Here is an 11,454-nt window from a genome sequence, read left to right as displayed (position 1 = left end):
GAGTGTTTAGATATAAAATTTTGGGTTTATTATGGCTGATTATCTAAATCCTTACGGAAGAACCGCACTGTTGAGCTCTGTTACGCCCATGGTTAACACAAAAGTTGTGCGTTCATTTGTGCGTTTTCTTTTTGCCAATTGTCTGCTGTAGTTCCAAGTACCTGATATGTAATAGAAAAGGTCCCATTAACCTGTTGGATGTTGAGTCATTGGATGTTCTGTCCCAATTTTTGTGACGTTGAAAACTCTTCTTCTTCAGCTGCAGATGAATTTGATGCAGTACGACTACATTCCTCCGGTGGACATAAAGACTGAACCCTACATACCTGAGACAGGTAGGTCACATGACCGTGTCATTTAGAGAAGAAACAGGGTTCATACGTTTTGAAAAAAACCTGGAAAAGTTATGGAATTTGAAAAAATGCTAATTCCAGGCCTGGAAAGGTTTTTTGGAAACCTAAAAAGACCCAGAAAGTTTTGGAAAAGTCATGGAATTGTTTTTAACACAGCATAATAATATGTCATTCTTAATAAATGTATTTTCACCTCGTCTTAACCTCAACGTTGTATTCGGGGAGCGTTATTAAGAATCCCACTATAATCTGTAAACTTTAACACTGATTAGTATTCTTATTGTAGAATGTCGACTGACATTTTCAGGAACACATAGTCATGGAAATTTGCCAAAAAGTCATACAAAAATCATGGAAAAGTCATGGAAAAGTCATGGAAAAGTCATGAAAAAGTCATGAAAAAAAGTCATGGAAAAAAGTCATAGAAAAGTCATGAAAAAGTCATAGAAAAGTCATGAAAAAGTCATAGAAAAGTCATAGGAAAATCATGAAAAAGTCGTAGAAAAGTCATGAAAAAGTCATGAAAAAGTCATGAAAAAGTCATGGAAAAAGTCATGGAAAAGTCATGGAAAAGTCATGGAAAAGTCATGAAAAAGTCATGAAAAAGTCATGGAAAAGTCGTGAAAAAAAGTCATGGAAAAGTCATAGAAAAGTCATAGAAAAATCATGAAAAAGTCATAGAAAAGTTATGGAAAAGTCATAGAAAAGTCATAGAAAAAGTCATGAAAAAGTCATGAAAAAGTCATGGAAAAGTCATGGAAAAGTCATGGAAAAAGTCATGGAAAAGTCATGAAAAAGTCATGAAAAAGTCATAGAAAAGTCATGAAAAAGTCATGGAAAAGTCATGAAAAAGTCATAGAAAAGTCATGGAAAAGTCATGAAAAAGTCCTGAAAAAGTCATAGAAAAAGTCATGAAAAAGTCATGAAAAAGTCATGAAAAAGTCATGGAAAAGTCATGGAAAAGTCATGAAAAAGTCATGAAAAAGTCATAGAAAAGTCATGAAAAAGTCATGAAAAAGTCATGAAAAAGTCATGGTTAAAATGTGTATGAACGCTGTAAGTTACTAATGGTCGTAAAATGCATGGAAGACCTCCATAAAAGATGTATAAAAGAGACTTCAGATACAGTATTAGGGGACCACTAAGGTCTATATAAAAGAGACTTCAGATACAGTATTAGGGGACCACTAAGGTCTATATAAAAGAGACTTCAGATACAGTATTAGGGGACCACTAAGGTCTATATAAAAGAGACTTCAGATACAGTATTAGGGGACCACTAAGGTCTATATAAAAGAGACTTCAGATACAGTATTAGGGGACCACTAAGGTCTATATAAAAGAGACTTCAGATACAGTATTAGGGGACCACTAAGGTCTATATAAAAGAGACTTCAGATACAGTATTAGAGGACCACTAAGGTCTATATAAAAGAGACTTCAGATACAGTATTAGGGGACCACTAAGGCCTATATAAAAGAGAGCTTCAGATACAGTATTAGGGGACCACTAAGGTCTATATAAAAGAGACTTCAGATACAGTATTAGGGGACCACTAAGGTCTATATAAAAGAGACTTCAGATACAGTATTAGAGGACCACTAAGGTCTATATAAAAGAGACTTCAGATACAGTATTAGGGGACCACTAAGGTCTATATAAAAAGAGACTTCAGATACAGTATTAGGGGACCACTAAGGTCTATATAAAAGAGACTTCAGATACAGTATTAGGGGGACCACTAAGGTCTATATAAAAGAGACTTCAGATACAGTATTAGGGGACCACTAAGGTCTATATAAAAGAGACTTCAGATACAGTATTAGGGGACCACTAAGGTCTATATAAAAGAGACTTCAGATACAGTATTAGGGGACCACTAAGGCCTATATAAAAGAGACTTCAGATACAGTATTAGGGGACCACTAAGGCCTATATAAAAGAGACTTCAGATACAGTATTAGGGGACCACTAAGGTCTATATAAAGAGACTTCAGATACAGTATTAGAGGACCACTAAGGTCTATATAAAAGAGACTTCAGATACAGTATTAGGGGACCACTAAGGTCTATATAAAAGAGACTTCAGATACAGTATTAGGGGACCACTAAGGTCTATATAAAAGAGACTTCAGATACAGTATTAGGGGACCACTAAGGTCTATATAAAAGAGACTTCAGATACAGTATTAGGGGACCACTAAGGTCTATATAAAGAGACTTCAGATACAGTATTAGGGGACCACTAAGGCCTATATAAAAGCATCCAAAAAGCAGCATGTCATGGGACCTTTTTAATGTTGTGTCCTATTCATACCTGGAAACAATGACCACGACATTTCAGACTTTTGTTATAAACAAAGAAAGTACCCATCAGTACTTTCTAGTGTTCAACTGTTACAAGAAACGGACACGTTGTCCAGAAACTGTAAATGAACAGAACCGGGGAAGCTACAGCTTCTTTCTAGAACTTACTAGCAGGGAAAACACCTTCGTTTGTCACTTTACTTTAAGACCCTTAGCTGGCGAAATAGTGAAAGTGGATGGTGAATTCTTTGACGCGAGTATAGTGTGATATTTATTTTATAGTACCAGGAATACCTCTTGAGATGTGTCATCTCATTTTCGGGAGGCTCCTCGGTGGTACTGGACAGTACAGAAGACAAGACATTGCAGTACAACATACACATTCACTCACATACAGTACAAGCTCCCCCTAAAGCCATGCCTAGATGTTACTAGTATTAGAAATGATCATAACAGAACTGTATGAGTAGTGATTAAAAACAATAAAATAGAGAAATAAGAGAAAACTGTGAGAAATCAGACAAACTATTACACCAAAAATCAATCAAGCATTAGGAGAAAGCATTGCATGTTCAACTTTATTTGTCACATGCATAGTCATACACTGAAATGAATTCCTGACTCCACTCAAACTGTGCTATCCCATAACTAATGGCATAATAAGCAGTCCTTCCAGAGTTTTTTTGTGATTGTTGCGGGGCAAAAATCCTTGATTATGCGGCACGTTTTCTTAAAAAATGCGATGGAATATGCTATATATGATATTTATGCAATTAGGGCCGCTCCCTCTTAGTGGATTAGTGGACTAATCGGTGGTTTTGGTCTTAGTCAACTTAGATCTCTTTAGTCCATTAGTCATGTCTGATGCTGTTTTTCATGCTGAATGACTTATTTCCAAGAAACGTACGAGCTCATCTCTGGTAAACACAAGAATTAAAGTGGTGCTTTTAGCACGACTCTTAGTGGAGAAACTCAGATTTACAGATCTGTCGATTAAATCAACTAATCGATTAGTCGATACAGTTGAATGAGTGTTATAGTCGACTCAGAATTTCTTTAATCGAGCACAGCCCTATATGCAATTTTATGCGATGAAATTGTGGGAACTTGCAAAAACTGCAGTTTGATGAAAAAGAGAAAAAACAGTGATTTCCCCCCACCCCCAACACAACAGCTTTTCGACGATGTTCACCTAGTTTAATTACATCACTTCATAACGTTCCCACGGCAACAGGGGAAAATGGAACATTTTTCTACTTTCAGCTAAAGCCCTATTCGCACGGGATAAGTATTACCTGGTGACCTCCGGTCATTTGTAATAATCGCGGAGGTTGTCTGTGATCTTAATCCCGTGCGAATCGGTCATGTCTGTAATTTGTAAAGTAATAATTCCTCCCGCAAATGACCTACCATATTTCGCCGAAAACGGAGGTCCTGTGATAATATTAGTCCCGTGCGAATCGGCATCTCTGTGATTTGGGGTCTAACTGGCTGCGTTGTCAATTATAAATGAAACGTTTTGACATCATATCCGGGGGATAATGTCTGTAAATTTGAGTAAAATACAGACTTCAGTTATCCCGTGTGAATGAGCCAGACGAAATACAGACGTGTGGGGTAATTTATAAACTACAAGAGGTCCCCAGGTAATACTTATCCCGTGCGAATAGGGCTTAAGATATATTATGGGACTTTTTTTTGCAACGAAAATGCGGGGATTATGAAATCGTGCACATCAAGTAACCGCATATTTTGCGCGGAAATCTGCAAATTTATGCGGCGAAAGTGTAAAAAAAAAAAAAATGCATCAATATGCGGACTTTGGCTGATTATGCGTTGAATTATGCGATCGCATAATCACGTTTTTCTGGAGGGGCTGGATAAGTTAAGTTACAGAATCAAAGTTCAGTTTAAAACACGAATAAATAAGAAGCTAAGGATTCGTTTGGACGATCGGCCCCAAACGATGCAACAAAATGTGCGCTTACACCAAAAAGCGTCTCCGTGTGGGTGACCAGGGTTCAAAATTAGCACCATTTATTAGCCAAATGCTGGTAAAATATGCAATTGGCTGGTAAATTTGCTTCTCTCACCAGCCAAAAACACAATGGCAATCTATTAAAGTGGTAACATTTCAACATTCACTAGCCATTTGGCTGGTGGACAAAAAAGTTAATTTTGAACCCTGTGGGTGACCCCTTAGATGGTCCAGGCGCTGATTGGCTTTCCTGGCTGTAATCTGGGAGTCAGCAGACCCAGTAAGGTCCTCAGAGATGGTGACACCCAGGTATCCTGTGGCCCCATTGATGTTGAGGGGAGCATAGGAGTGCTGACCCCTCCTGAAATCCTTTTTATTTTTGCTGATGTTAAGTTGGAGGCAGTTAGTCTGGCACCATGATACCAGACTGTCTACCTCCTCCCCTGTAGGCTGTCTCCTTACTGTTGGAGATGGACCCCAGCACAATGTTCAATGTTCAATTTATTTATAAAGCACATATTAATGTACAAAAAATAAAATAAAACAATATTCAAGACATTTAAATTCCGGACCTTGCCACTAGTAAATACTACTAAAATCCTCTCACATCATTAACACAGCACTCATAAATGATCAAAAGCCAGAGTGAAAAAGTAAGCTTTCAAATGTCGTTTAAACTCTATAAGAGAGGAACATTCCCTAATATAAGGAGGTAAGCTATTCCACAGCCGTATACTACCGTATCATCCGCACATGTTCTGATGGAGCTGGAGCTGCACGGTCATACGTGCACAGTGAGCGCAGCAGGGGGCTCTAAGCACGCACCCTCGTTTACAACATTCACAACAATTGCATGTTTGCGAGTAAATGAACAAAGATGTCTTGAAGCAACTCAAAGATGAGATTGATCTTAGTGACCAAGGCAAGCTATTCTTATCAAAGGGGGCTTTAAATATAGTATATAGTATATAGCATATAGTATATAGCATATAGCATATAGTATAGTAAGTATAGTAACGGTTTCTGTTCATGTTATTAACTAAGCTTCTGTTTGTGTTTCAGCTCATGGTCCTTACATTCAAATCATCGAGGAGCCCAAACAGGTGAGACTCATGTCTGTGTCTGTGTCTGTGTCTGTGTGTCTGTGTCTGTGTGTCTGTGTGTCTGTGTCTGTGTCTGTGTGTCTGTGGTAATTGCGGTACACACTTTTACAAACATTTAACATGTACATAAGAGCATGGTTAGACTTGGCTTTGGGATCTAGAAGTCATACCCAAAAGACGAGCACTCCTCGGACAGCCCAGTCTCACGGCAGTTCGGGAAATGGTCACCTTATTGAAACTATCGATGTCCTTTTATTTTCGTGTGGTGATTACGAATTAACATTTAACGTACAGTACAGGCCAAAAGTTTGGACACACCTTCTCATTCAATGTGTTTCTTTATTTTCATGACTATTTACATTGTAGATTCTCACTGAAGGCATCAAAACTATGAATGAACACATATGGAATTATGTACTTAACAAAAAAGTGTGAAATAACTGAAAACATGTCTTATATTTTAGATTCTTCAAAGTAGCCACCCTTTGCTTTTTCTGATAACTCTGCAAACCCTTGGTGTTCTCTCAATGAGCTTCATGAGGTAGTCACCTGAAATGGTTTTACCTTCACAGGTGTGCTTTGTCAGGGTTCATTAGTGGAAGTTTTTCCCTTTATTAATAAAAAAAAAAGCCGATTGGTCAGGGGGATAGGACCTGAACATGTAAGCATGTGCCTAACTGATACTTTAAAACTTTATTTATAGATTTTTTTGTATTTGTATTTGTATTGTATTTTTTTGCGGCCACACACCTTTTATTCAAATGTTTTGGTCACTTATTTGGTGTTTTTATTTTTTTATTTATTTTTTATTGTCAATTTCTTTACAATTTTTTTGTCGCTTTTTTTAAAATATTTTTTGTCAAATTTGGCAATATTTTTGATGATTTGTTTTTGGTCACTTTTTTCCATTTTTTTGGTCACTTTTTGGGTGTTTTTGTTGTCACTTTTTCAGATGTTTTTGATGATTTTTCCCCCCAATTTTTTAGTCAGTACTTAAACAAGTTTGTGTCACCTTTGTCACCTCACTTTTTCATTTTAATTTTAGCTTTTTCCAAAATTTTTCACTTTTTTTCAAAGTTCTTTTGTCATCGTTCTGATATAGAAAGTTTTTGTAAAAAGGGTAAAATTTTTTACCCGAGGACAACAGGAATGTTGTGGGTGGTGATGGTGCAGAGTGTGGGAGACCCAGGTTCAATTCCCACAGCGATACATCAACCAATGTGTCCCTGAGCAAGGCACTTAGCCCCTAGTTGCTCCAGAGGCGTGCAACCTCTGACATATATAGCAACTGTAAGTCGCTTTGGATAGAAGCTTCAGCTAAATGACATGTAATGTACAGTAATACTCTATTTATCTTATACTTCATCACCTTGCTTTGCTCCCGTCATAATTGCTACTTTAAAACTTTATTTAAAGATTTTTTTTGCAGCCACACACATTTTATTCAAATTTTTTGGTCACTTTTGGGGTGTTTTTTTTAAATTATTATTATTATTATTGTTTTTGTCAATTTTTTAACAATTTTTGTGTTGCTTTTTATGTTTATGTCAACTTTGGCAATATTTTTGATGATTTTTTTTTTCTTCACTTTTTCCGATTAATTTTTTTTTTGGTCACTTTTTGTCACTTTTTCAGATGATTTTGATGATTTTTCCCCCCAATTTTTTGGTCAGTACTTAAAAAATGTGTGTCACCTTTGTCACCTGACAATTTTCTTTTTTGGGTCACTTTTTTCCATTTTTTTGTCACTTTTGGGGCGTTTTTTTTGTCACTTTTTCCAATGTTTTTGATGATTCAAAAAAAAATTTTTTTTAACTCGTCTACAGATGTAGTTGTTACAGGAATTAGAAGAAGAAATGTCAGAACAAAAGGACCGTTCAGATCATGACACATGACCTAACACACAGAGTGGTAATTCCCCTGTCAGGTTAATCCACACGTTACGGTAACAGCCACTTCCTTTAATCCAGGGTTTTCCCAACAGTCATATAACCACACGGGACCCAGGCTGCAGGACCAAAGGTCACTAACACTGAGTGTGTGTGTGTGTGTGTGTGTGTGTGTGTGTGTGTGTGTGTGTGTGCAAATCAAATCAGTTCTGTTATGAAGACAAAAGAGAAGAACCAGCTTTACACAATCGGAGAGAATCAAATGACACAAAGGGACTGTTTACTGCAACTCAAACTAATCTCCACTCAGAGACAAAACAAACTTTCGGATATCAGATTTTAATATATCAGAAGGATATAGGGACCACAATGGAAATAAGTCTTTGGGCTTTATTGTGTCATCCCTGACTATTTATGTATTTTTAGTGTATGACGCAGAGTGCTGTTTCATATATGTTTTTTATATTTAAGTGGTCAAATAAAATCAATCAATCAAAGTCACATATTAAGTCAAATTAGATGCATTGAATAACAATAATACACTTTATTTACACAGATCTTGAAAAGTGACAAAAACTTACAGTATTTGTAAAATAAAGATTATTCTTTGGGGCATTTGCCTGCTGCAAGGCTTTTAATGCACATTAACAAAAGAGCACAACATCACACCTGTTTTAGCAGCACTTCACTGGTTACCAGTCCAGTATAGAATTCAATTTAAAGTCCTGGTCATTACTTTCAGAGCCTTGCACAGTCAAGTTCCTTCATGCATCTCTGATCTGATACAGCTACATACCCCCACCCCTAGTCTGAGGTCATTAGGTCAGATGCTATTAGCGGTTTCCTGCACTCATTTTAAAACTAGAGGGGATCGGTCATTCCCAGCAGTGGCTTCTAGGCTGTGGAAGGACTGGCCTCTCAAGTAAGTAAGTAAGTAAGTAAGTAAGTAAGTAAGTAAGTAGGTAAGTAGGTAGGTAGGTAGGTAGGTGGCAGGTAGGTAGGTAGGTAGGTAGGTAGGTAGGTAGGTAGGTAGGTAGGTAATATTTATATGGCATATCACAAGATAGACTCACAAAGTGCTTTACATGCAGCAAGTTTAACAATTTAAAAAAACAACATACGAAAACATAAAAACATGATAGCTCAGACAACTGAAAGCTTGTCTGAATAGTCGTGTCTTCAGCTGCTTTTTAAAAAGAAAACAGTCGAATCGGCCACACGCAGCGTTCCAATATTTGGGAGCAACTTCCTGAAAGGAGCAGGTCTCCCTCGAGTTTTAAGGCAGGTTTTAGGGACCATCAGGAGGTTTTGACCTGAGGAACGAAGAGTTAAAGGGGTCAACATGTCTGCGATATATTGAGGCGTCTGTCCGTGTAGTGCTCTGAAAGTTAAAACTAAAATTTTATAATCAATTCTGAATTTTACTGGAAGCCAGTGGAAGGTAAATAAAATCAGAGTAATGTGTGCCCTTCTGTTTGTTCCTGTGAAAAGCCTGGCTGCTGCATTTTGCACCAATTGGAGACTGCTCAGAGAAATTTTGTTAAAACAAGTCAAAAAGGGAATTACAATAATCTAACCGTGAAGAAATAAAAGCATGAATGATCATCTCCATGGTAACTTTGGGCAGCATTGTTCTCAATTTAGAGATAGTTCTCATATGATATCTCATTATGAATTGTGACTTCTTGTCTTGTATTGTGACTTCTTGTCTTGTATTGTGACTTCTTATCTTGTATTGTGACTTCTTGTCTTGTATTGTGACTTCTTATCTTGTATTGTGACTTCTTGTCTTGTATTGTGACTTCTTGTCTTGTATTGTGACTTCTTATCTTGTATTGTGACTTCTTATCTTGTATTGTGACTTCTTATCATGTATTGTGACTTCTTGTTCTTGTATTGTGACTTCTTATCTTGTATTGTGACTTCTTATCATGTATTGTGACTTCTTATCTTGTATTGTGACTTCTTGTCTTGAATTGTGACTTCTTGTCTTGAATTGTGACTTCTTATCTTGTATTGTGACTTCTTGTCTTGAATTGTGACTTCTTGTCTTGTATTGCATTTTATTGTGAAGCACTTTGTGATTTTTTCATCTGTGAAAGGTGCTCTGCAAATGCACTTTACTTACTTACTATCCAGGCAACTCCATTACCTGTAAAATAAGAGCAGAGGCCGAGCTGCAGAGTGTGAGTCAGTTATGAACAGTAAGACGGGGTGACATGCACGGTAACACTGTGTGTGTCTGTGTGTGTGTCTGTGTGTGTGTGTGTGTGTGTGTGTGTGTGTGTGTGTGTGTGTGTGTGTGTGTGTGTGTGTGTCCACAGAGGGGCTTTCGTTTCCGTTATGAGTGCGAGGGCCCGTCCCACGGTGGGCTGCCAGGGGCCTCCAGCGAGAAGAACCGGAGAACCTACCCGACCGTGAAGGTAACACTCGACATGACAACATCCTTCTCTCACAACACAAAACACACACACACACACACACACACACAGCCTGGGGGGGGGGGGGGTGGGGGGTGTAACTCAGTACATGTACTCCAGTACTGTACTTCAGTGTCATCATGTTGGGGTACTTGTACTTTACTTGTGTCTTTTCTTTTCATGTCACTTTCTACTTCTACTCCGCTACATTTCAGAGAGAAATATGTTATAAACTACATGTGTTTAGTGTGCAGAAGTCTTAATGTGTAAAGTAACTAAGTAACTAGTTACTAAAGTAACTAGTTACTAAAGCTGGAACACATGAATGTAGTGGAGTGTGTGTGTGTGTGTGTGTGTGTGTGTGTGTGTGTGTGTGTGTGTGTGTGTCTGTCTCTGTGTGTGTGTGTGTGTGTGTGTGTGTGTGTGTGTGCTGTCTCTGTGTGTGTGTGTGTGTGTGTGTGTGTGTGTGTGTGTGTGTGTGTGTGTGTGTCTCTGTGTGTGTGTGTGTGTGTGTGTCTGTCTCTGTGTGTGTGTGTGTGTGTGTGTGTGTGTGTGTGTGTGTGTCTGTCTTGTGTGTGTGTCTGTGTGTGTGTGTGTGTGTGTGTCTGTCTCTGTGTGTGTGTGTGTGTGTGTGTGTGTGTAGTATAGTGTGTAGTGTGTTGTGTGTGTGTGTGTGTGTGTGTCTGTGTGTGTGTGTGTGTGTGTGTGTTGTGTGTGTGTGTGTGTGTGTGTGTGTGTGTGTGTGTGTGTGTGTGTGTGTGTGTGTGTGTGTGTGTGTGTGTGTGTGTGTGTGTGTTCTGTGTGTGTGTGTGTGTGTGTGAGTGTGTGTGTGTGTGTGTGTGTGTGTGTGTGTGTGTGTGTCTTGTGTGTGTGTGTGTGTGTGTCTGTTTTGTGTGTGTGTGTGTGTGTGTGTGTGTGTGTGTTGTTCTGTGTGTGTGTCTGTGTGTGTGTGTGTGTGTGTGTCTGTCTCTGTGTGTGTGTGTGTGTGTGTGTGTGTAGTGTGTGAGTGTGTTTTGTGTGTGTGTGTGTGTGTGTGTGGTTGTGTGTGTGTGTGTGTGTGTGTGTGTGTGTGTGTGTGTGTGTGTGTGTGTGTGTGTGTGTGTGTGTGTGTGTGTGTGTGTGATAATGTTCCTAAGGTCTCTGTGTCTGTGTCTCAGATTAATAACTACGTGGGTCACGCCCGGGTTGAGGTCCAGCTGGTGACGCACTCGGACCCCCCACGCGTCCACGCTCACAGTCTGGTGGGACGCCACTGCACCGAGAACGGCACCTGTACCATGGACGTGGGCCCCAACGACCTCACTGCCTCGTCAGTAACCAATCACATCGCTGCATTCTCACTGACACTCAGACTCCTATCGCTATCTATCTCCACGCCGCAAAACTAAAATCTTCTGCTACGT

At 38.7% G+C, this 11,454-nt stretch overlaps 1 protein-coding gene across 3 annotated transcripts in view; it reads left to right on the top strand.

The window, feature by feature from the left end:
• The window catches only part of LOC120547799 (nuclear factor NF-kappa-B p100 subunit-like), a 25,823-nt gene extending 14,369 nt beyond the window's left edge, over positions 1-11,454 (top strand). For all 3 annotated transcript variants that reach the window (XM_039783489.1, XM_039783490.1, XM_039783491.1), the window contains 4 exons: positions 260-335; positions 5,702-5,742; positions 9,956-10,054; positions 11,209-11,454. In XM_039783489.1, coding sequence (XP_039639423.1) covers positions 260-335; positions 5,702-5,742; positions 9,956-10,054; positions 11,209-11,439 — 447 coding nt within the window. In that variant the 3' untranslated portion in view covers positions 11,440-11,454. The remainder of the gene's footprint in view (positions 1-259; positions 336-5,701; positions 5,743-9,955; positions 10,055-11,208) is intronic.

This window comes from Perca fluviatilis, chromosome 19, assembly GCF_010015445.1.
Source record: "Perca fluviatilis chromosome 19, GENO_Pfluv_1.0, whole genome shotgun sequence".
Lineage (NCBI taxonomy): Eukaryota > Metazoa > Chordata > Actinopteri > Perciformes > Percidae > Perca > Perca fluviatilis.
This window is presented reverse-complemented; position numbering and strand designations above follow the sequence as displayed.